At 45.6% G+C, this 24187-nt stretch overlaps 1 protein-coding gene across 9 annotated transcripts in view; it reads right to left on the bottom strand.

The window, feature by feature from the left end:
* SCTR (secretin receptor) overlaps positions 1–24187 on the bottom strand; it is an 89244-nt gene that overhangs the window by 59019 nt on the left and 6038 nt on the right. For 3 of the 9 annotated variants that reach the window (XM_070240689.1, XM_070240687.1, XM_070240688.1), the window contains exons 1-2: positions 16022–16328; positions 800–920 (exon numbers count right to left, since the gene is read on the bottom strand). In XM_070240689.1, the coding sequence (XP_070096790.1) occupies positions 800–920; positions 16022–16288 (388 nt within the window). In that variant the 5' untranslated portion in view covers positions 16289–16328. Of the gene's footprint in view, positions 1–799; positions 921–16021; positions 16329–24187 lie in introns of those variants that run through there. The other 6 variants (XM_023622774.2, XM_070240691.1, XM_070240690.1 and 3 more) reach the window with 2 other exon arrangements.

Raw genomic sequence — 24187 nt, 5'->3', positions numbered from 1 at the left:
CACTGACAGACACTTGAGTTGTTTCCACCTCTTGGCTATTGTGACTAGAGCAGCTACAAACATGCGTGGACAAGTCTTTGTTCGAAGACCTGTAACAGATTCCTCTCTTAATGCTACACCGCTCCTTACCTTTAGATGAGGGAAAGCAAAGAAAATAAGCTAAGGAAAGGAATAGAAATAAAATTAACATTTAAATATTAATTAATAATTTTAAAATCTCGATTAATGATAATTAATATTTAAATTAATATTTGAGAAACGCCTGTATTTAACATACTGTATCTCATGTATCATTATAATGCTGAAGTAGACATTATCACCTCCATTTCATAGATCAGGAGGCCGAAGGTCAGAAGGTGAAATAATTTTTCCACAGTCACCAGCCTGTAAGGGTCAGCCAGCATCAGACCCCAGGTTTTTCTGACCCCATGCTGCCTTTCCCACTACCTCATTCATCAAACTGGCAGTGAAGGTGAAAGAACGAATGAGAGGTACACGGCCTTGACAAGTAATTCTCCCCTTGGTGAAGTCATCATGCAGTGTGGTGCATCAAGCTAATGGTACAAACATCCTGGCTGTATCCACAAGCCCAGAAAAACAAACAGTTGTGATGGCTTTTTGGGTGTGTGTAGACCGCTCATCAGGATCACTCTAGACCCTTCCCCCAGCTGATTATCTGAATGAATACAGCTGGTCCAGCCCCCGACATCCCCATCCTGGCCTAGACAACAAGCTTCCCCCGACCCACAGGGACTGGACATGATCCATGTCCAAGAGTGGACTAAGGTGAGCCACGTACCTGGGGTTGGCTGCTCCACGCCCAGGTCTCCTGTCCTGTCTTTGGAGAGTTCCTGCTGGCACTGCTCCCGTTCCTCCCGCAGCACCCGCAACACGTCACACAGTCGGGGGAGGGCTCCGACCTGCAGGTCCAAAACCAAGAATGCCCATCATTGTCACTAACTCAATTCTACCACATGAGGACTTCCTGTGAGCAGGAATGGGGCTGGACCATGGGCATTCAAATGAGGAAGGCAAAGCCGCCACCTGCAAGGAGCTGCTAATCCGCAGCGAGGTGGACGCAGCCACTCCTGGGAGAGAATTCACAACACAGCTGGGACAGCTGGGACACTTACACAATCTGTGGCTTGTCTACTGCAACTCTTGTTCTTAAGGTTATCGAGGCTCCTGAGTCCAAGGAGCAGTTTGCTTTCTGGGCACCTTACTGTTAGTCTGTAAGACTTCATTTATTCCACTCCAACAGTGCTTATTTCTCAGGTTTCGTGAGCTTAGTTTGGTTCAGACAAGGTCTTTGAAACCTGCCCATAACCATCTCTCTGTCCGACGGAAGAGAGCATCCATCCCACCCAGACGAAGAGCAATGGCTGGGAGGAGCTGGACAGGAGGGTGGAGGGAGGACTGGCATGCAGTCTTGGCCTCCTCGCTTTTCTGGAGTAGATTTCCAGAGCATGGCTCCAGTATCTCATCTGTGCCAGAGACTTGATAAATACATGAGTGAATGAATGAATGAGCAACTGCACACATCAATGAATTGGACCCTTTACTTTTTACAGAGTATGGAATTTTAATATTTTACAGAGTCTTTTCATGTACATTAACTTATCCAATTCTCAAAATAACCCTGTAACGAGAGAAAGAAAAGGAAAGTGAGGCCCAGGGTGGTTAGAGGATGTAACCCAGGTCGTAAACCCAGGACTCCAATTTCAGAAACCAGTCTTCTGAGAGGTCAAAAACTTGGTTTTATATCCTTTTTTCAACCTTACATTAATGCTTTGTAGATGGAAATTCGACCATAATGGAGCAGGAGAAGTCCCCAGGGACAAGGCCATACTCCAAAATGGCCCAAGTAAACAAAAGCTCTGGGCCACAGAAGGGCAGCTAAGGTATTCAAATGATTCCAAAGGCAAACATAAATCGTGTCCTGATGACCTGCTGTTGGGGAGCGTCCATGTCTTACCACCCTTCACGAAAGTAGTCAGAAAGGATCCGTTCTTCTCCCATCACTACCTCACACCAACTGGCTGGGTTTGTGGTCCCCACGAGACATACACATCACCTCCCCTGGCCCAGAGCCTGTGATCAGCCACAACAGAGCTGCTGCAGAAATGCCTGCACCCATCCAGCTCTAAGATTTTATATATATATAATATAATGTAATATATAATATAAAATAATATAATATATAATATAGTATATATAATATATAATGACAAGGGCATGTTGACAGTTAAAAGGGTGAGAAAAGATATATTATGCAAACATTAATTAAAGAAAGCAGGAGTGGCTGTATTAATGTAAGATAAAGAAGACTGTAGAGCAAAAACAATGACCAGAGACAGAGAGAGTCATTACATAATGGTGAAAGGAACAATCCCTCAAAAAGATATCGTAATCCTAAATGTGTATGCACCAAACCACAAAGCTGTGAAACACATGAAGCAAAAACTGATAGAACTGAAAGGAGAAATAGATCTACAATACAGTTGGAGACATCACAGCCCTCTCTCAACAATTGATAGAACAGCTAGACACCTGAAAACCAGCAAGGATCTAGAAGAACACTATCAACAAACAATCCAATCAACATTTATAGAACACCTCATCCAACAACAGCAGAACATACATTTTTATCAAGTGCCCATGGAACATATACCAAAAAGACCATATTCTAGGCTATACACAAACTACAAATTAAAAAAAAAAACCTGACATCATACAGAATATGTTCTCTGACTGGAATGGAATAAAACTAAAAGTAAATAACAGAAACATAACAGGAAAATCTCAAAATTCTTGGAAACTAAGCAACATACTTCTAAACAATCCATGAGTTCAATTTTTGAAAATCAATCAATGTAATCTACCATATTAACAGGTAAAGAAGAAAAACTACACGATCACATCAATCAACGCAGAAAAAGTATCTGACAAAATTCAACATCCATGACAAAAACTCTCAGAAAAATAGGAACAGAGTAGAACTTCCTCAACTTGATAAAGAGCATCCACAAAAAACCTATAGCTAAATTATACTTAATGTTGAAAGACTGAATGCTTTCTCCCTAACAATGGGAATGAGGCAAGGATGTCGACTCTCACCATTCATATTCAAAATAGTACTGGAAGTCCTGGCTAGTGCAATAAGACAAGAAAAGGAAAACACAGGCATACAGATCAGAAAGGGGGAATATCTATCTGCAGATGACATGATTGTCTATGTAGAAACTCCCAAGAAATCTACAAAAAAGTTTCCTACTACTGAGTTCAGCAAGATCTTAGGATATAAGCTAAACATATACAAATAAATTGTATTTCTATACACTAGCAAGGAACACATGGACACCAAATTAAAGATCACTTACAATCAATTAAAATAAAGGAAAAATAGGTGTAAGTCTAACAAAACATGTATAGGACTCGTATGCTGAAAACTGCAAAATCCTGATGAAAGAAACCAAAGACGTTCTAAATAAATGGAGAAATATATCATATTCACGGACTAGAAGACTCAGCACAGTAAAGATATCAGTTCTCCCAAAACTGATACACAGGTTTGACACAATTCCTATCAAAATCCCAACAAGCTTTTCGGAGATATAGACAAAATTATTTTAAAATTTATATGGAAAAGCAAAAGAAAAAGAGTAGTTGAAACCTTTTTTTAGAAATAAAATATTTATTCATAATTGCTAAAATTTGAAATCAACCTCTTATTCAATTGGCCAGTGGATAAACAAACTGTGGTAAATCCATAATGGGAATACTATTCAATGATAAAAAAATCCATAATTGGAATATTATTTCATGATAAAAAAGCTATTAAGTCATGAAAAGACATAGTAGAACCTTAAATACATACTGCTAAGTGAAAGAAACCAATCTGAAGAGGGTACACACTGTATGATTCCAACCATATGACAGCCTGGGAAAGGCTAAACTATGGAGACGCTAAAAGATCGGTGTTGCCAGGGGTTCAGGGGAGGGAGGAGGGCGCGAGGATGAACAGGGAGAACACAGGGGATTTCTAGGACAGTGAGCCTATGCTGCACGATACTGTAATAAAGGATACATTGTTTGCTATACATTTGTCAAAACCCACAGAATTTACAACACAAAGAATGAACCCTAATTTAAACTATAGACTTTAGTTAGTGTTTCAATACTAGCTCATCAATTGTAACAAACGTACCACATTAATGCGAGACATTAACAATAGCAGACATTGGAGAGGAGGGGTTAAGCGGGTAAAGGGGAATTTTTTGTACTTTTTGTTCAATTTTTCTTAAACCTAAATCCACTCAACAAAATAAATTGTATTAATTTAAAAAAATTAAGTGGGAGGAATCAGTTTACCTAATTTTAAGACTCATTATATAGCTACAGTAATCGAAATAGTGTGGTATTGGTAGAAGAGTTGCAATGGTGCTGGAGCAACAGGACATCTACACAGAACAAAACAAACCTTGAGCTAAGTCTTACACCTTACACAAAAATTGCCTCAAGTTCATCGTGGACTTCAACGCAAAACATTAAACTAAAACTTTTAGAAAAAAGCATAGGAGAAAATCTTCAAGATGTAGAGCAAGGCAAAGATTTCTTATACTTGACACCAGAAGCATGATCCATGAAAAGAAAAGTTGATAAATTGGATTTCAGAAAAATTAAACATTTTTGCTCCATGAAAAGCCGTGTTAAGAGGATGAAAAGACAAGCCACAGACTGGGAGAAAATATTTGCAATCCACATAACTGAGAGAGGACTAATATCTAGAACATATAAAGAACATTCAAAATTCAATAGTAAACAAAAATCTAATTAGAACATAGGCAAAGACATGAAGAGACATTTCACAGAAGAAGATATACGGAGGCAAATACGCATGTGAAAAGATGTTCAACTTTATGAGCTATTAGGTAAATGCAAATTGAAACCACAATGTGATATCGCTACATGCCTGTCAGAATAGCTAAAACAAAAAATAACGGTAAGTTTGTGGAGACAAGAGACCACTCACATGCTGCTGGTGGGAATGGGGAAAGGGAAAACCACTCCGGAAAGCAGGTTGGCAGGGCCTTAAGAAAAGCCATACATGCAACAATTCTATGACCCAACAATTGTGCTCCTGGGCTTTTATCTCAGAGAAAGGAAAACTAATATGCATGCAAAAACTGCACACAAACATTTATAGCAGTTTTATCCATAACAGCCCCAAGCTGACACAATCCAGATGTCTTTCAATGGTAAATGGTTAAACAAACTATGGTACACCCATACCATGGAATTCCACTTAGCAGTAAAAAGGAACAAACTGTTGATACATGTACCGACCTGATGAATCTCCAGAGACGTATGCTGAAGGAAAAAAGCCAATCCCCAAAGGTTACAGACTATAGGATTCCATTTATATAACATTCTTGAAATGACAAAATTATAGAAATGGAGAACATGTTAGCGGTTGTCAGGAATTAAGGAAGAGGTGGGAGTGGGAGAGAAGTGGGTAGCATCCGTGGGGTAATAGGAATGTTCAGTACGTTGCCCGTATCACTGTCAATATTGTGGCTGATCAATCAAACCCCAGCTCACTTGCAAACACTGAGAGAAATAAACATTTATTGCTGTATGCCGCTGAGATTTTTGTTATTGTTATGCAGCATAGCTGATTGACAGAGGGTGGGAAATAGATTCCAGAGCTGCATCAATGTGTGTAGACAAGGAGTGAAGTTACCCCAAAGTGAGTGGCAGTTTCCATGGTTGGAGATTGAAGAAAGGTGTACGTCAGCAAAGAGGGCTCTTGAGAGCAGCAGAGCAAGATTAGAAATGGGAGAACACCTACAATGGGAATCTCCCTCCAAGAAAATTCAACTTCCTTAGTGATTTCCCCTGGGACTACAGAAAAAATAATAATCAGAGGACAGTTTAACTTTTTCTTCTCGTCCTACATTTCTTTTTTGTTTTTAGAACTAGTAAAATACACATAACATAAAATTTGCCATTTTAACCCTGGTTTAAGTGTACAATTCAGTGACATTAAGTACACTTACAGTGTTGTACAATTATCACCACTATCCATTTCCACAACTTTTTCAACATCCCAACAGAAACTCTGTATCCATTCAACAGGAACTCCCCATTGCCTCTTCCCCCAGCCCCCGATAACCGCTGTTCCACTTTCTGACTCTATGAATTTGCCTATTCCAGGTACTTCATATAAGTAGAATCATACAATATTTGTTCTTTTGTGTCTAGCTTATTTCATGTCCGTGTTGTAGCATCTGTCAGAATTTTCTTCCTTTTTAAGGCTGAATATATATATACCACATTTGTTCATCCATTCATCTGTTGATGGACACTTGGGTTATTTCTACCTCTTGGCTATTGTGAACAATGCTGCTATGAACATGGGTGTACAAATATCTCTTTGAGTCCCTGCTCTCAATTTTTTTGGGTGTATGCCCAGAAGTGAAATTGCTGGATCATATGCTAGTACTGTGTTTACTTTTTTAAGGAACCACCAAACTGCTTCCCATAGCAGCTGCGCCGTTTTACATTCCCACCAGCAAGGCGCAAGGGTTCCAACTGCTCCACAACCTCATCAACCCTTGTTATTTTTCTGTTGTAATAACAGCCACCCTAATGGGTGTGAAATGGATCATCCCACATTTCTTTTACACTTGATCCTTTCATTAAAATTTAATAAACCAAGATAATACTGTGTGGTGGTGGCATGCCAACGAAAGAAATACGAGGTGTCCACTGATGTCTGTGTGACAGCAACAGTGGTCTGCTGAAAAGACTGAGTCCGTGGCTTCCAGATGGTGACCAGCCATGTGGAAGTGAAGGAGTAGGCCCTCAAGGTTGCTGGGAGCGGCTGGGAGTGCTGCGCGTTCAGTGGAGCAACCACTTGTAAGATGCCTTGGTGAGGGAACGAATGGGAAAGAAGCTCCCTTATTATCTAAATCAACCTAGAGAAGGGGAGCAGAGGTCGATATTTAGTAGCCATATGCATGTATATTTATACATATATTTCCATATACTTATTAAATTTAAAAATATTAATATAATTTTACTTAAAATTCACATGAGACAAATGAAGATGAAAGAATTGTTAAAATTTATACAGAATTTTCCTCAAAATGAGAGCTATTAGTCCTTAAAAGTTCCCTTTAAACAGTTTTTTTTAAAAATTGAGTTTGTATAAGTATTTTTTTAAGAAAAATTTTACTTGTACAGTATTAGTACCAAAGTGTTTATAATGAAAAAGAGCAATTCCCTTCCCTAATCTTATCTGCTCTCTGGAGTCAACTGTTCTCAACTCCTTTTAGCTGTTTATTTTCATTTGTATCTCCAAATTTTAAAATGACATTCTTATACTGCTATTTCTGGTTTATTAATGTGAAACATTATCAAAAACTGTCTGCGATGGAAGATAAAGATTTAGACATTTTTAAACCTCCCTACATATACTTCTCTTCCCCATATAGTGCAGGTCCTTCTCTTGATTTAATTTTCAGTTAATTGAACGGTTGGTATTTATAATGACTTATTTTGACTATGAAATATTGTTCACTGCTGAGTCTAGTCATGTAAAATGATTATGTCTCTTTTGTACATTTTGTTTTTCCTGAGGTCAATGATTACTTTGTTTTTTCATTTGATTAGTTTTTGACGTACACTTGGCTAATTTTTCCAAGTGCTCCCACAGCTCTGTTAGCCATCGATCAGAAGTTCTATTTGTTTTACCTCTGGCGACCTCTCTGCCACAGTCCCCCTGCCTCTGCTCCAGTCTGGGCCTGTTGCCTGGCTGGGCTTTTGAGTATCTTCTCCCCAGCCCTCCTGGTTAGGGTCCCATTTCCTAGATCCACATCTTTTTCCTTGCTTTACTTCCTTGTTTTACAGAAGCACATGCTCTAGTAACTTGGTGAGAAAGCATGCACAGGAGGTAACTTTTTCAATCTTTGCAGGAGTGAAAAATCTTTTATCAATTTGATTAATTACCAAATTAACTAATAATTTGGGCAGAGAATTCTAGGTTGAAAATAATTTTCCTTCCAAATTTTGAAAGCATTTTTCTTTCTCTCTTCCTGTGTTGATAAGAAATCCAATTCTGATTTCAAACCTTCTGTATGTGACTTTTTTTTTCTGTCTAGAAATATTTAGGATTTTTCTTTGTTTTTAGTTATTTTAAAATTCCTTGAGGCAAGGGTTCTTTTTTAATTCATTGGCTAGATACTCAGTGGGTGTTTCCATGTGAAGATTTGTGTTCATTTCCGGGAATTTTTACAATATGATGTTCTTTATTTTAGTATTTCCTCCCTTCACCTCCCCTATTCTGTCTTTCTGGGATCCATGTCAGTTGAATGATGGACACCGTGGATCAGTCCTTTAATCTTTTGACCTTTCTCTAATCTTCCCTACCACCCTGTCTGCTCTGTGCTTGGGGCCTTCCCATGGTGCTTTGAGCCAACTGGACAGTTTCTCGTCGACGCCCCCTCCACACACTGTAGGCATATAGGTTGTTATTTTTCACGTACTGCTGCCACTACTTCATTCGCTTTCCATTTCCCAAAGATTTCCTGAAATCTCTGCTTCATTGTTGTCTCTTGTCTTGTTTTCTGACTCTGTGGGTTTACACCCTTTTGACTCCTTTACTGTCATTTTAAGGGAGTTCCCGGGGCAGAATAGATAAACACATATGGTTAGTCTGCCATTCTAAACTGGATGTCTCAATGTGATATTGTGATATAATAAGAAACATATATTTGGTCTTTGTCCCTGGTTCCTGGCAAAGTCATCCTAAAACCCTTGTAATTTCCTGAGTGATGGGGGTGAGAGGAGCATCTTTTTTTATAATATTTGGTCTTGGTCCCCAGTTCCTGATACAAGAGCTTCTAAGATGCTTGGAATCTCCAAAGTGAGGAGTGACCTCTTATACGTTAATAAGATGACTGGTGGCTGGGGCCCCTAGATAACCTCAGCATGGCTCTGGTCACCACAAAGACCAACCATGTGGTTAGAGGGTTGGAACTTTCAGCCTCACCCTTCCAACCACTGGAGAGGAGAGAGGGGCTGGAGATTGAGTTAATCACCAATGGTCAATGATTTTATCAATAACGACTATGAAATGAAACCTCCATAAGTACTCTAAGCAACAGGGTTCAGGAGCTTCCAGGCTGGTGAATATATCGAGGTGCTGGGAGGGTGGCGCACCCAGAAAGGGAATGGGAGCTCCGTGTGTCCCCTTCTTTGTCCTATGCGTCTCTTCCTCTGGCTGTCCCTGAGTTACATCCTTTATAATAAACCATTAATAGTAAGTGAAGTGCTCTCTTGATTCTGTGAGCCATTCTAGCACATTATCGAACCCAAGGAGGGGGTCATGGGAACTCCCAATTTATAGCTGGTCAGTCAGAAGTTTGGGTGGCCCGGACTAGGATTGGTGTCTGAAGTAGGAGCAGTCTTGTGGGACTGACCCCTTAACTTGTGGGGTCTGTGCTAACTCCAGGCAGTTAGTGTCAGAACTGAAGTGAACTGTAGGACACCCGGACACCCAGCTGGTGTCTGGAGAGTTGGTTGTCAGTGTGAGGAAAAACCCTGTATATTTGGTGTCATAAGTGAAAAGTTTTGAGTAGAAAATAAGTTGATACCAAGAATTGGGTGCTGTTTGGTGGTAAAAATAGCACTCCAGACCTAAGTACACTTAAAAATATGTATTCCCCATAAATTTAATGAGATTGCCAGAAAAATATTTACTAAATAGCACTTTTCTTAATATTTTAATTAACCAAAAAGACACATTATGTACACTTTCCTCTTTAGTTTCAGAGTTTGAGTCTAAGCGATCTTTACATCTGGAGTTTTTAAAATACTGCTAAACTCACGTCAAAGTCTGGCTTTTTAAAATTTGGACCACAAATTTTTCATATAATTTTTGTCTTTTCCTGAAATTTTTAATTAAATTTTTTTTTTTTTTTTTTTTTTTGAGGAAGATCAGCCCTGAGCTAACAACTGCTGCCAATCCTCTTCTTTTTGCTGAGGAAGACTAGCCCTGAGCTAACATCCATGCCCACCTTCCTCCACTTTATATGTGGGATGCCTGCCACAGCATGGCTTGATGAGCAGTGCCATGTCTACATTTGGGATCCGAACCGATGGACCCCAGGCTGCCAAAGCGGAACATGCGAACTTAAGCGCTGTGCCACCGGGCCGGCCCCTAAATTTATTTTTTTGTTGATCACAAAATTCATAGGCCTTCACCTCATCAACTACATATCATATGTGCACTCCAAGGTTCCGACTGGAACAACACTGTATAATATTGCCAACCAACTGCTCTGGGACTTTCTTCAAGGAGCCCTTTGACTTTCTGTGTTAAATCCTTTCTAGTTGCAGAACTGTGGAACTGATACCTGCCCATTGCCATCCTGGGCAAATTCCACTTTTTTTCTCTCATATTTTAGATTTTGTTTTGGGTTTGCTGGGATAAAACCTAAGGTAATGTTTTAGAAAAGGCAATTAAGTTGTAAACTCTCTAAGTTACATCTCATAGTATCTCTATAGGGAGTGTCCCCTTTGTCTCTCTCAGCACCTAGTCATGGCTGGCTCACTGTAGTGCACAAGGTCACACCTGTTGTTTGGTGACTGTGTGACTAGCTTCCATCATCCCTTTCTTTGGGGATTTTCTCAGAGGATGGACATATTTTGAGGTGTCTGCTCAGCCTATCTGCCAACAACTCCTCTCTGGGAAGGACCCCTTCAGCCTGAGGTAGGTTAGTTTATGTCGTGAGGTTCCATCTTACTGATCAGACCAACAGAGAAAAGCTAACCCAGTTTGGGGCAATCTGCTTTCTTCTCTTGGCTATTTGGTATTGGAAAGGGAAGTAAGGTCAATCTCTTGTATCCTAGACATGCAAGCTTGACAGCCATGGGGTGGCCATATTCTATCCTTTAGAAAGCAACAGAAAAATCCAGCCTGCAGAGAGAGAATAACGAAGCAGATCCTGAAATAAGACATGAAAGATGTCAGGAGAGAGTTCTGTTAGCTATTTTAGAGTTTAATTTTAGATTCTTAAATCTGAAAAGGTAAAATCTGGGAGGAGATATAACAAAAAGCTACTGAATTATGCAGACGGTGGACAGACTCAACATCACTTTGCATATCTCACTTTATAATTACTTGCCTGCCAACTTGACACTGGAAAGAAATAATTTCAAGGGTAAAAAAAGGAAATACTAGTCTAGTTTATACAATGAGAAATAAGAAGAGAGAACTCATCATCACACAACCAGTTCAAAATGAAAAATTTCATCAAACATTTATTGGGCACCTACTGTATGCCCAGCCATCTACTCATCACCAGGGACACAAAGGTGAATGAGACACAGTTCCCGCTCTTGAAGCTCATGGTCTCCAGTGGGGTACAGAGAGGCAAACGACCCAAGCGCATGGTGAAGGCAGCAACCAGATCACAATGGACCAAAGGTGGCAGCAGGGGACTGTGGGAGGTGGCTCCATCATTTAGACAAGAAGTGAGGATTGTTGAACCCAGAGCAGCAACACCGGCAGCATCCCATAAAGAAGAGGGCCCAGATGTGACAGTGAGTAGGCAGGTTCTGCAAGAGCAGGCAGTGGACTGAATGTGGGGGTGAGGGCAGGGGACAGTGTGACCCCGTGAGTCTGGAGTGGGTGTCTTAATAGTCTCAAGAACAGTGAAAACAAGGAGAAGAGAAGAAGGCTTGGGAGTTGGAGTAGGATAAGTCTGGAAGGTTGGACTTAGGACACGGTGGGACTGCCAAGGAAGGTCACATGGCAAGAGCAAGCAAGGGCCAGAGACAGAGCCTGGGAGTGACCCTCACAGGGCTGCGAAGACGAGGAGGAGGACAACACGAGACGCAGCACAGGAACAGGAGACTGGAAGAAGCAGAGGCCAAGGGAGGAAGGGGAAAAGAGGGAGTGGCCTGTCACCAAGTGCCACGGAAAGGCTGGGGTCTCCTGCCCCACTTTGCCCAGGACGGTGTATGCCTGCTTTCTTGATGTCATTATTCACCACGTCCCGTCTCTCTCCTAAATCATGTGCTCACCCTAGGTAGGACCAGGACTGGAAAGTGTGTAGTGAACGTGGCAAAATAAGGCCACACATGAGACTGACTTCAGTGTGGGATGAGGTGGGAACCAGGTTGCAGCGGGCTGAGAAATGAGCGGAAGTGGAAGCAATGATGGTGGGCGCTTCTTCCGAGAAGCTGCTCATCAAGGGGCAGAGGTGGAACTGTGGCTAGAAGCCCAGAGCGCAGAGGGAGGGCTCTTTACTGCCTGGGCTGGACTGACTTGGGCAAGTGGACCAGCTGATGGGGAAAAGTGGGTCAAGAGGAAGACTGTGATGTTGGGCATGATGGCTGCATTGTTCGTCTCGGAACGGAAGTCCCTGTGAAGGGCGGGGGGGTGGGGGGTAGAGATTGGGAGCACAGGTGTAGGGACTCTCCTGGGCAGGAGGAGAGCCTCTCTTCCACTGGGATGGTGTTATGGACTGAATGCTTGTGCCCCCCCGCCCCCAAATTCATATATTGAAGCCCTAACCCCTCAGTGTGGCTGTGTTTGGAGATAGGGCCTATAAGGAAGTAATTAAGGTTAAATAAGGTCATAAGGGTGGGGTCCTGACCTGATAGGATTAGTGTCCTTGTAAGGAGAGACACCAGAAAGCTCACTCTCTGTCTCTCCGTACCCACCCAGAGGAAAGGCCACGTGAGGACAAAGCAGCCTCCTGCAAGCCAGGAAGAGAGCTCTCACCAGAACCCAGCCCTGCTGGCCCTTGATGTGGGACTTCCAGCCTCTAGAACGCTGAGAAAATACGTTTCTGTTATTAATCTACCCAGTCTGTGGTACTTTGTTATGACAGTCAAGCTAAGACAGATGGAAGGAAGGGAACAGAGGGTACAATTTAGACACATCTATAGGGGCAAGATGTTGTCAGAGGACGTTCATTCCTCAAATCTCAGGAAACAGAAGGTAAACTTGTCTGTTGAAAATGAAAGAGGGGGTGGTAAGGTCAGGAATTTGAAAAGACATGTGCACATCAGGGAGAGCCTCTGAGAGCCATGGGTGAGGGAACTGATGCTGGACACGTGGGGATTCTGGAGCAGACTGGAGAACTCAGGAATCCTGGCAGCATGATGCCTGGGGCTGCAGCACATGATCACCCAGGGATGTCCCCTCCCCACATGCCCCTGAACTGTTAGACATGCAGTGCTGGAGCTGGACGGGCCCCAGAATGCTCTCATTTTCTGAAGTCTACAGAAATGCTGAGCAGCCCTCCCCTGTTTGGAATGGAAGTAAGTAGACAGGATCTGAGTGTCGCGGGTTTTACCTCAGGCGGCAGGTTGTCCCAGGTCCCAAGAGAAGACCCGTGGTGAGAAACCTCAGCTTGCTAAGGGCAGGGCAGTAGGGACCAATCGGGGGCCATGGGAGGGGCGGCTCTGGTGGTGGAGCTCTAATCCTGGTTATTGGTCTGTGCTTTCAGCTCGGGCTGCCAGGAAGAGAGCTATGCTCTCCCTTGGCATGGGAGGAAACGATAAGGTGGGCATCATGGGGACGGGGGACAGAGGGGAGCTCTTTGGGAATGCTGAAGGTGAGGGCAAAGTGAAGTGAAGGACTCCCCTAAACAGTTTGGGAATGTATCTCCTATTGGATTTTGTGACCCCAAGCTCATCTCTGGCCCCCTCAATAAAATGCTGTGTGTAATTCAGTATTTGTTCTATGTTTTACACAGGAATTAGATTAAACTGAAATTAATGCTAGTAAACAATCACAGTATCATTGCAGGTACAATCCTCCTGAGATATGGGGGTGGGGGAGGAGGTAGCAAAGGGAGGCGTGGTCAGAGTTTCCAGTGGAGGTCTCAGAAAACTGGCCCCATCAGCCATCATCACTGTTTGCCTTCTACTTGCAAGAGACCCTCCTGACACCTCCCTGTATGGAAAGGCAAGGGGGGGGGGGGCTAGTAATAAGCAGTTTGGCCCAATGACACCCTATTAGGAAGACGCCTATGCTCTCCTTCAAAGGGGAGCCCCAACTGAACAAAAAGTTGCTTGAATTCCCTTAAAATTTCAAAATGAAACGTCTGACCACACAGAGTTAAACAAATAGAAGGAAAGCAGAGCTGGATAGGCTGGAAAATACTCCAACCCAAGTAGGTCAGTTCCACTCCTGTTTATTAAAGGAGTTCTCTGCCAAGACGTGTGAGACCTCAGGTCTGGATAAGCCACAAAATAACCAGAGGACCGAGACTTATACACAGGAAACCATCTTGTAATAATACGAGGCAGTGCATGAGTGTATGGAAATGGCCTGGAAAGACAAAGGGCTGCAAGGCTGGGAATCAAGAAATCTGGGTTCTAGTCCCAGCTCTACTGCTCCCTTGTGATTTGAGCAGGTCCCTCCTCTCTGTGGGTCTCAGTTTGCTCCTCTGTAAAATAAGGGAACTGGAAAAGCACACTGAAGCATCCTTTCAAGGCACACTGAAGACATGAACCAAGTGAAAGCTCTCATTTCCCCCTCTGCTTATTCCCGAGGTCACCCGGGGATCCCCTTGAGATTAAAATGGAGGTTGAACCTCAGTCCTGAAGCCCAGCCATCTGTTCATTTCTTCTGACAAGCTCAGAGTTACTGCAAATACTTAAGAAGGTGGCTGGGATGGTCATGAGGAGGGAGTTATTGCCTCTCCCATCCCTGGGCATTGAATAACAACACACCTCTAGGCTATATTTGGCTTTGAATTGTCCCCAGTGTCCGAGGGGTTATTTCCCCAAATTGGGAGTTGAGACTAATGAGTTGGTACTATTGCTCTAGCACCTTCCAACAGCAGCACTGCCACTGAGAAGAGGCTCCAAGGTTACAAGGGAGCTGGGAATGAGATCCCTAAATTCCACTCTTCCAAACTATTGCTGCTGGAATGTCATGGAGCTGCCAGAAAGATGGGCATCTCCTGCGTGTCGACACTCCCATGAGCTCCAGGAGCAGAGGTTTTTCTTACCATCAAACAGGAGAGGACTACAGGAAGGCAAGGTCATTGGACACCAGGAAGGACTTGCCCAGAACGGAGATTAGAGGCCAGAATTGGGTTCCCAACCTCTTTTCCTGGGGAGTTTCCTGGGACAAAGGACTTGGGGGCCAGTTTGGAATGCTAGTGGGAAGGTGTGGTTCTCGAATCTGCACCCCTATTTCCCACTCCCCACTCTGCCACCCACTCCCCATTCCTTCCATCCAGGCAGTGTGGGTACAGTCACTGTCTCATTCACAAATGCCAGTGGGAGACGCCCGGGCCTCTCAGGAGTTTCTGTAAGAAGGAAAAACAAGCCACCCACTCTGCCTCCTTTTCTTTTCTCTTCCAGCTCCTCCCTGGACCTGGTTCACAGAGATCAGCTGCTCCCAGGATCCCCGGACACGCAGACATTAGGGAGCCAACTCCCTCAGGAGAGAGGAGGGAGGGAGCTGCTAGCGGTCCCATCACAGACCCGGAAACTCCAGCCAGAGCTTTTTGAGGTTTTCCCATCTGTAGCCCAGTGTGTGTGAAAATGTCAAGGCTTTGCGGCAGACCGATGTGGGTTCCAATCGTCTTTTCCTGGGGCAAGATTTTTGGCCTCTCAGAGGCTCGATTTCCTTGTCCGTAAAGTGAGGGGGGTAATACCAGCCTCCAAAGGCGATTATGAGGTTTCAGAGAAATAGAGGCAAAGTCCCCAGAGACGGCTCCAGAATTTCCATCTAGGCGCAGCCTGGAGGAAGGGGTGGCTGGGCGGGAGAGGGGATTTACCTCAGAGCTGCCTTCGCCAGGTGCACACGCTGTTTTATTTGGGGAGAGGGGGTCCTCTGGAGACAAGCTGATAGAGATTATTGTTGCAGGGGATGGGGGTAGGAGTTCCCACTCCTTGGCTTAAGATCTGGGGGTCCCCCTCCAGCCCATCCCGCGTAGGTCCCGGGGCGGGGGTGCTCCTGCCCGCGGAGGAGCGCGGTACTCACGGCGTGAGCGGCGCAGAGGAGCAGCAGCAGCAGCAGCGACGGCGGCAGGTGGGGGCGCATGGTGCCCGGCGCGCTCCCCCCAGCACCCCGACGGCCGCCGGCCTGGGCGCACCCGCCGCTCCGGGGCTCAGCAGCCCCCGCAGGATCCCGGACCCCTGCCGGCCGCCGCGTCCAGAGGAGCCATAGCTGGGCCACCACCCCGCGGCGGGCTCCGGGACTGCTCCTCCTCTGACCAGGTGGCCGCGCGCACTGAGCGGCACAGCCCATTGATAAGGACGCGGCCCTCGCTGCGTCCTCCACGCAGCCAGGACTGGCGGGGGCCCAGGCGAAGGCTGGCAGGGGAGGAGGCGGAGGGAGGGCGCGGGGCCGGGGCCGGCTCCCGCAGGAGAGGGCACGCTGACTGAGCCTTGATGCTGCGACACCCCGAGTCCGGAAAGAGCGCTCTCTAAGTTCTGGGTCAGCCCCGCCACAACCTTGCTGCGTGCGGATGAGCAACGCATACCACCTTGTTGAGCCCAACAACACATCTAGTAAATCCCACCTTCGGGTTGAAAGAAGGTTGTACTAGTGCCCTGTGACATAGCCGGTGCTCGGTAAATGCCTATTGCGTCCCTTCTGTGGGTCAGCTACCTTACACTTTATTTCCGATTTTCACCTTGGGTTTCTTCATTATTAAAGTCACACACGTTAATTCCAAGAAGTTTCACTCCCATGAGCTCCATCACACGAGGAAGCCTTGATGATCAAGTGAGACCCAGGAGGTTCATCTGGTATACCCCGGCGTTTGGGGCCGAGCTGAAGAGGAGCCTCCTGGAGGCTCCCTGCTTCCTGGCGTCCCAGGAAAGCTCTGTCAGCACCAGGCAGACGTTCCTGGCAGCCTGCTCTACCTGAGTCTCAGGGCTCAGAGGTCCTGGAGGATGGCTGTTGGCCTCTCAGTACAAGGTGACCTCAAATGGCTCCTGAAGACCCCGTTTGTTTTTCTCTGCCCTGGTGCCCACTCCCTTTCCCCTTGCCTCTCCTTCTGTCTTGCCCTTTCTCCAAAGCTCTTCAAGTACATCGGCTCGTGGAATTCCTCCAAAGCCCCTTGGTGATATTATGCTGGTTTGTCAGAGGAGGGCAATGAGAGTAGAGGAGGATCAATGACATTGCCAGGTACACAGGACTGAGACGGTGAGATGGGAAAGCTGGGGTCTACACTTGCACGGCCAACCCTGATTCTCTGTGACTGACCTCTGGTCACCTTGCTAAACTGCTGTCAAAGTAATATATCCTAGGCCTTAGTAGCCTTCCCTACCTGAAGAGGCTATGGATAAGGGGATGCCGGTAAATCACAGCAGAAATAAAAGGGGGAGGGGACCGGCCCTGTGGCCGAGTGGCTAAGTTCACGTGCTCCGCTTTGGCAGCTCAGGATTTTGCCAGTTGGGATCCTGGATGCAGACATGGCACCGCTCATCAGGCCATGCTGAGGTGGCATCCCACATAGCACGGCTAGAAGGACCTGCAACTAGACTATACAACTGTGTACCGGGGGGCTTTGGGGAGAAGAAGAAGAAAAAAAAAAAGATCGGCAACAGATGTTAGCTCAGGAGCCAATCTTTAAAAAAAAAGAAACTCAACAACAACAACAAAAAAAAAAAAAAAAAAAGAAAAGAGAGAAAAGGGGGGAAAATGCTTTCAGCTCCCAGGTCCACAATCACTGCTCAGTACATACAACCTAAACTATACATAACCACGAACTCACCTTTAGGAACTTTGGCTATGGAAACACTCACCCAAAGACCCAGTGAAATACGTGCAGGATGTCTGTGGCAGCACCATTACAGTAGCAGCAAACGGGAGATGGTGTGTGAGGAAGAGGAGAGCTGAGCCCCACCCTTGCGGTTTCCTTCCTTGTGGAGAGCTGGCATTCCTATAATCCTCCTGGCCTCTCTCTACCCCCTCGTTAACCCCCTCCCCCAACACTCACACAAACACACACCCGCAGAGGTGAGGTGAGCTCCACATGACGATGCATGTGGGATAAGGACCCGCGTCAGGCTCTGCCCTGGCCCCCAGCCTCTCCCCTTCCTGTGACAGCCCTTCCACCTGCAGAGAGCCTGTGCCTGCATTGCCCTGGGGAGACTGTCACTGGGGGTCAAGGCTCTGACTGCGCTGACCCAGTACTGCCAGTGACAGGGCTATGGTCTATCTAACTCTGGGGTTCCGTGTTAGAAAACCCACTTGCCCACATGTATAAACCACATTCTCCAAGACCAATGTTCTCCCCCAAAAAAGTCATATTTGGCCCCAAACTAAATCTTATTTCTCAGTTGGTTCAAGATTCAAGCTGGAAAGAAAAATGTTACTTCCTGGGCCCCTGGAATCCCAGTGCCCTAAATGTGCACCAGGAAGAGTAGGAGGTGAGGACTCACCATTTTTACCGTATACATTTCCGTGTTGCTTGACTGTTTTCTGTAACCCTTGTATGTATCGTCTGTTTGATGGAAAGACATAAAAAGAAACAATAGAAAAATGCAGTCTGAGCTCTATACCAGAATCTCATGATCTCCAGTGAAAACACGAAACAGCATTTGTTCTGGGCGATTCAGTAAGCTTCTGGCCTGTGGCAAACCATTCTTCCTTAAATGGGAGGCTCTGCCTCTCTGAACCTTGAGAATAGGGTCTGACGTGCTCTGCGAGAAGCCCTTTTACAAGCCTTGGATGCAGCTCGTGGCTTGTAAAGCCTGTCTGAGAGAACGGTTTCATCCTAGGGGTGGAAGGGAAGAGGCGGGGAAGGAACAGTCCAGTTGATGCCCGCCATGGGCTAGCGAGTCTTCTAGGAAGTGGGATGTGTTATCGTATCCATCCCCCAGGACTCCATGAGGGAGAAGTACTTTCCTTGATGAATAGGGTGGGAACTTGAGGCCTAGGGAAGATAAGCACCTGCCCCTCAGCACAGCTAACAAGGGGCGCGGCCAGGATTTGAACCCAGGACTAAGCCTAAACCCCGTGCCCTACGCCCTTCGCACTGTACCAGATTCCTCTCAATCATGAAGAAAACTTCCTTATCCTTGGGGCTCAGGAAGCCCTCTTGCACCCGTTGTCTCATTTGATCCTCAAAACAGCTCTGTGAGGTGGGAGGATCCACGGTCAGGGCCTGGCGGGAGAGGACGACCCATTGCTCAGATGTTTCATTGAAGAGGGTTTAATGAAAGGACCGTGTGCAGAGGTGTGGGTGGGGTTGAGGGAACCAACAAGAGACGGTGAGGTGCCAGGGATGATGAAGACTCTCTCCTGACCAAACTTTAGCTAGGCTCCTCTAAGCCCTCTTCTCGACAAGGCCTTGACTTTGGCCCCGTCTGCCTTTGGCCTGCCTGGCCCGGTCTCAGCGAGAATCTTGCTGTCAGTTTAGTGAGAATCGCCCCACTCTCGCTATCTGATGACCCTTGATATCTGATCAAGTTCCTCCTCCCTCACCTTTGACGTCTAAGTCCTTTCCTGCCTTCAGCAAGAATCCCGGGATCTTTGATGTCTCCTCTTAGTAATCTTCCATCCACTGACCCCCCTCGCCCTGCTTGTTGGCTGTAAATCCGCTTTGTCCTTGTTGTGTTCCAAGTTGAGCTCCATCTCGCTCCCCTATTGCACTAGTCCTGACTAGTCTCCCTGTTGCCACAGTCCTGAATAACGTTTTCCTTACCATTTTAACAAGTGTCCGAATAATTTTTTCCTTAACAAAGGGCAAGGAGAGAGAGCTGGTAAGAGCTGCTTTGGGAGAGGAGCCACCCAGAGGAGCTCAACTACAGAGGAATGCAGCCATTGTCAAAACTGTGGCTTGGAAAGGGGGTCAGGTGGTGGGACAAGCACCTTGACCTCTCTCTTCTCCTGTCCACCGGTCTCCTGGCAATGTCTTCCATTGGCTGAACCCAACTCAAAGCCAGGAACAAGGCAGACAGATTGGTGGGGGAGGGAGGGATGGACTGTCCATAGAGCTTTATCTCCTGGCTGGAGAAGGTAGAAAATGGAATTGGGAGGGATAAGGCAAAAGGAAAATAACTCCACCTGAAAATATCATTATAGGCAATTAACAGATGAAGAACTGAGATTTGATGAGGCTATAATTCAAGATCACACAGTTGGGAGGTAGGATTGCTGGTACTGAAACTCTGGTCTTTAGATTCCCAGCCCTGAGCTGTTTCTGTTACACTAATACCCGTTACACCCAAATCTAGTGATGGAAAACCACCGTCATTATTGATCATCACTCCGCAGTTCTGGCGGGAGACTGGGCTCAGCCAGGCGGTTCTCGTTCGGAGTCTCGCACGGCTGCAGTCAGATGGCGGCCAGGACCAGAGTCACCCTAAGAGGTGCTCGCTCAAACATCCAGGGCTGCAGCATCCGGGGCGCCTCACACGCCTCTCCCTCCATGTTCTCTCTCCACGAGGTCTCAGTGTCTGACAGCTTCAGGGCGCCTGGACTTCTTACGGAGTGACTCATGGTCCCAAATGTGCATGTCCAAGAAAGAGAGAGCAAGTAGAAATTGGACTGCGATCTATGACCCACCTTGGGAAGTGACACAGTGCTGCCTCTGCTGCTTCCAGGACAGTCACAAAAGGCTGCCGCGGTTCAAGGGGAGGCAACATAGACTCTTCAGGAGAGAGTGAGAAGATTCTGGAAGAGCATGTGAAACTACAGATACTGTTGTGACGATTATGGGGAAACACCATACTGTACGCCCTCTAAACTTCATTACAACCCCATGAGTGACACAGAGGGGCCATCTCTTTGCTCTGGATGACTTTCCAGTTCTTGAAAGTCATGCCTTTCTCCTCGTCCCTCTGCAGAGACGGAGCGGGGCACACAAGCCTGAGTGATGACCACCCCGAGCGCCATAAGTTCGTGTTCTCGTAACAGGATTTAAAAGTCCCCCTGAGGATGGCGAGCCTGTGTTTGGCTCTAGGGTAACTTGTTCTCTGAGGGTCTCACACAGATATTCTCACAGCCAGCGAGGCAGAATGTGAAGGTGGACACCGAAGGTACCAGAATGCGTCACTCCAGAATATGCCACTTTGGCGTAAGGATTATTTTGAGCTAAAGGAGACAGAACCAGCGGACACAGGAAAAGCTCCTTACCTCCCCTAACCGACTAGAAATGAAGTAGAAATGTGCCCTTTTGTAAAGGAAATTTCCATTCGTAAAAAAGTCCTACCAGGAGGAAAGCTACCCCTGGAGGCAGCTCTTATCTCCTGAGAGACTCTCATCTCAAGATAAGACAAGACAAACCTTATGGACAAGACCTTCCTCCCCTCTTCCCATAACTTGCCTCCTCACCCAGAAGTCCAAACCCCTTTCCCTTCGTGTAGTCTAAGATGGTGTACAGGCCCAAAGCGTTTGTCACCTCCTCGAGTCTCATTTCCCTGTGAAACTCCCATGCGTATGAGGTCATTAAAGCTGTTTTTTCTCTTGTGAGTCATCCTCTATCAGACTGATTCTCAGGCTTCACCACTGAACCTAAGAGGGGAGAGGGAAAAAGATTTTTTCTTCCCTACAATGAAAATCCCCCCAAAAATTCAATTAAAAAATTTCCCTGGTGCCAAAAGGGAAAAAGATCTTTTCTCCCTCTCCCGTTTCTTTTAGCACTCCTTTAGAAAACTGCTAACTGTGAATCCTTCCTCCTTCTCTTTGAGGTGCGTGGAAACCTGTCACAAAAGCAAAATAAGCCTCTTGCCACTTCTGCATCCCAGGAGTGTCCTTCCTGAAGGCCTCACAGCCATCTTACTGGAATGTGAGCATCAGGGAAGAGGGTCCCGTCTCTCTGTCACTGTGGGAGTTTAGCCTGGGTGCTTGGCTCCAAGTTGTAATCTCCTGCTTTGGAAAAGATATGAGAAGTTTTATTTCTCCTTTGGATACAGACAATCAGCGTGTGTGTGGCGGATTGTGTCTGCCTGGCTGTGTCAAAGGGTAAGGTTTCTGTTTGTCTTTGCAATCTCTTTTGTGGATGGCCGGTCATGAGCATCACAGTCTGGTTTAAGGCTCACTCGATAATAAAACTGATTCATTCTCTTCTTCATTTGGTGGAGAGGATTCACCTGGTTGGCAGGAGATTTTATTTCTAATGACTTCTACAACAGGGAATCATGTTACATATATGTATGTATTTTCCATTTTTCCAACAGCAGTAAACCCTTGTTGGAGAACTAATTAAGCACATTCATTCAATAATATTTATTGAGCACCTACTCTGTTCCAGGTGCTGTGCCAGAATGATAGAAGCCTGGGGAAATTGCCCTTGGCCACCTCAGCCTGGTGGACAAAGCCTGTGGGACTATGACTGCACCCCGTCCAAGGAGGCCCAGAAGGATGACTGAGGCTGGTGGTCAAGACATCAGAGGCTTGCATAACCACGCGTCTGACAAACCCATTGGTCGGGTGGAGTAAGCAACTGCAGAATGTATGGTGGGTGATGTTGCAAACTGATAAATTCTATGTGAGCACATACTAAGGGACCAGACCAAGCCTGGTGGGTTAATGTATCAGACTGAGTCATAGCAGTCACCATTTTTGTAGGTAAAATACACTGGAATATCAAGAATTTTATAAGGTTCAACCAAATAGACATCTGTGGGTTTTGTCTGTCCGGTTTCTGTTCCTTCTTTTGGTACCCCCCTTCTCCTCCCCAACTCTCAGACCATGTAGTTGGGGTGGGGCTTCCACCAATAGCAACTCAAGGGTGAGCACATGGCCCAGACCTGGATAAGGAGAGTCACCCCTCTCACTAACTAACCACAGTGATTGGTTCAGGGGTGGGTGCATGACTCAAGCTGGGCCAATAGGAGTCGCACCAACAAAACCTACATGTTGGCACTATGCTCAAGCTAGTAGCAAGATGGCAGCCCTTTGCACAGGATGGAGAGATCCTGGCTGAGAATGAAGCCAACACAGAGTAGAGAGAACCAAGAGACAAAGAGAGACAAAATTCTAATATCATCATCTGGCACCTAGATGCAGCTATAACTGAGGCCTCCCTTGATAGATGCATTAGATAGATAGATAGATAGATAGATAGATAGATAGATAGATAGACAGATAATTTTTTAAACTTTTGCATCTGATGCAGATGAAGGCTGCCCCAGGGAGAGAAGGGCAAGGTGTCCTGCCCTACATACCAACCTATATCATCCTCCAGGAAGTATAGGACATCCTGACCTGATCCGACCTGATTCGTACCAAAGTTATAAGACCACCCAATAACCAGACCCCACCTGCACTGATACCATTTTAATGACTTTTCTTTACATAATCTTTTCTTTGTCTTATGAAGAAATAACTCATATACCTATGCCTTATAAGTTTAGCTCTAACCCTCAACCCATCACAGCTCTTCACTGCCCATGAGTCTTGTCCCCACGCTGCAGCTCTCCACTGCCCATAGTTCCTGTCCCCGTGCTGCAGCTCTCCACTGCCCATGGGTCCTGTCCCCATGCTGTTCTCTGAATAAAGGAGCACTGCTACCAGACCTTGAGAGTCCAAGAAATCTTTCTTTTGACTCCTCAGCTCACCGAGCCCGCATCAAATCCATTTCTATTACTTATAATGTGGGAGACTGGAATTGGCTACACCAAAATATGTCTCTTTGGCGTGAGGATTATTTTGGGCTGGTTACTTTTAAAAACTGCAGACACGAGAGAAACTCTGAAAAGCAGAAGTTGCCCTTTGTAAGAGACACTTACATTTGTAAGGGAAATCTCCATCTGTAAAGGTGGCTCCCTCTCTGTACCAGGAAGAAGGGGGGGATGAGCTTATCTCTAGAAACTCTTATCAATATGGAAGGCAAGGACTTAAACCTTCACATTAGCCTTACTCTTGTTTACTGTGCTTTTCTGGTAATCTCCCATAACTGACTACCCCCACCCCAACCCTCCTTTGTAGCTGAAGATGGTATTTAAGATGAGAACCTCCACCAATTTGTCAAGTTGTTTGGTTTTTCTTGGTCTCTCCCATGTATACATGTCATAAAGCTTTGTTGAGTTTTTTCCTGTTATTCTGTGTCATGTGAATTTAATTCATATCCCGGCCAGAAGGATCTAGAGTGGGTAGAGGAAATATCTTCCTCACCTACGATAACAAAAAGGGTCCTGATATACACTTAGGAAGGCTTCCCAAGAAGGTGGCATTTGAGCTGAGGGGCTG

This window comes from Equus caballus, chromosome 18, assembly GCF_041296265.1.
Source record: "Equus caballus isolate H_3958 breed thoroughbred chromosome 18, TB-T2T, whole genome shotgun sequence".
In the NCBI taxonomy this organism is placed as follows: Eukaryota; Metazoa; Chordata; class Mammalia; order Perissodactyla; family Equidae; genus Equus; species Equus caballus.
Note: the sequence above shows the minus strand (reverse complement) of the source record. Positions and strands in the feature narration are given on the sequence as shown.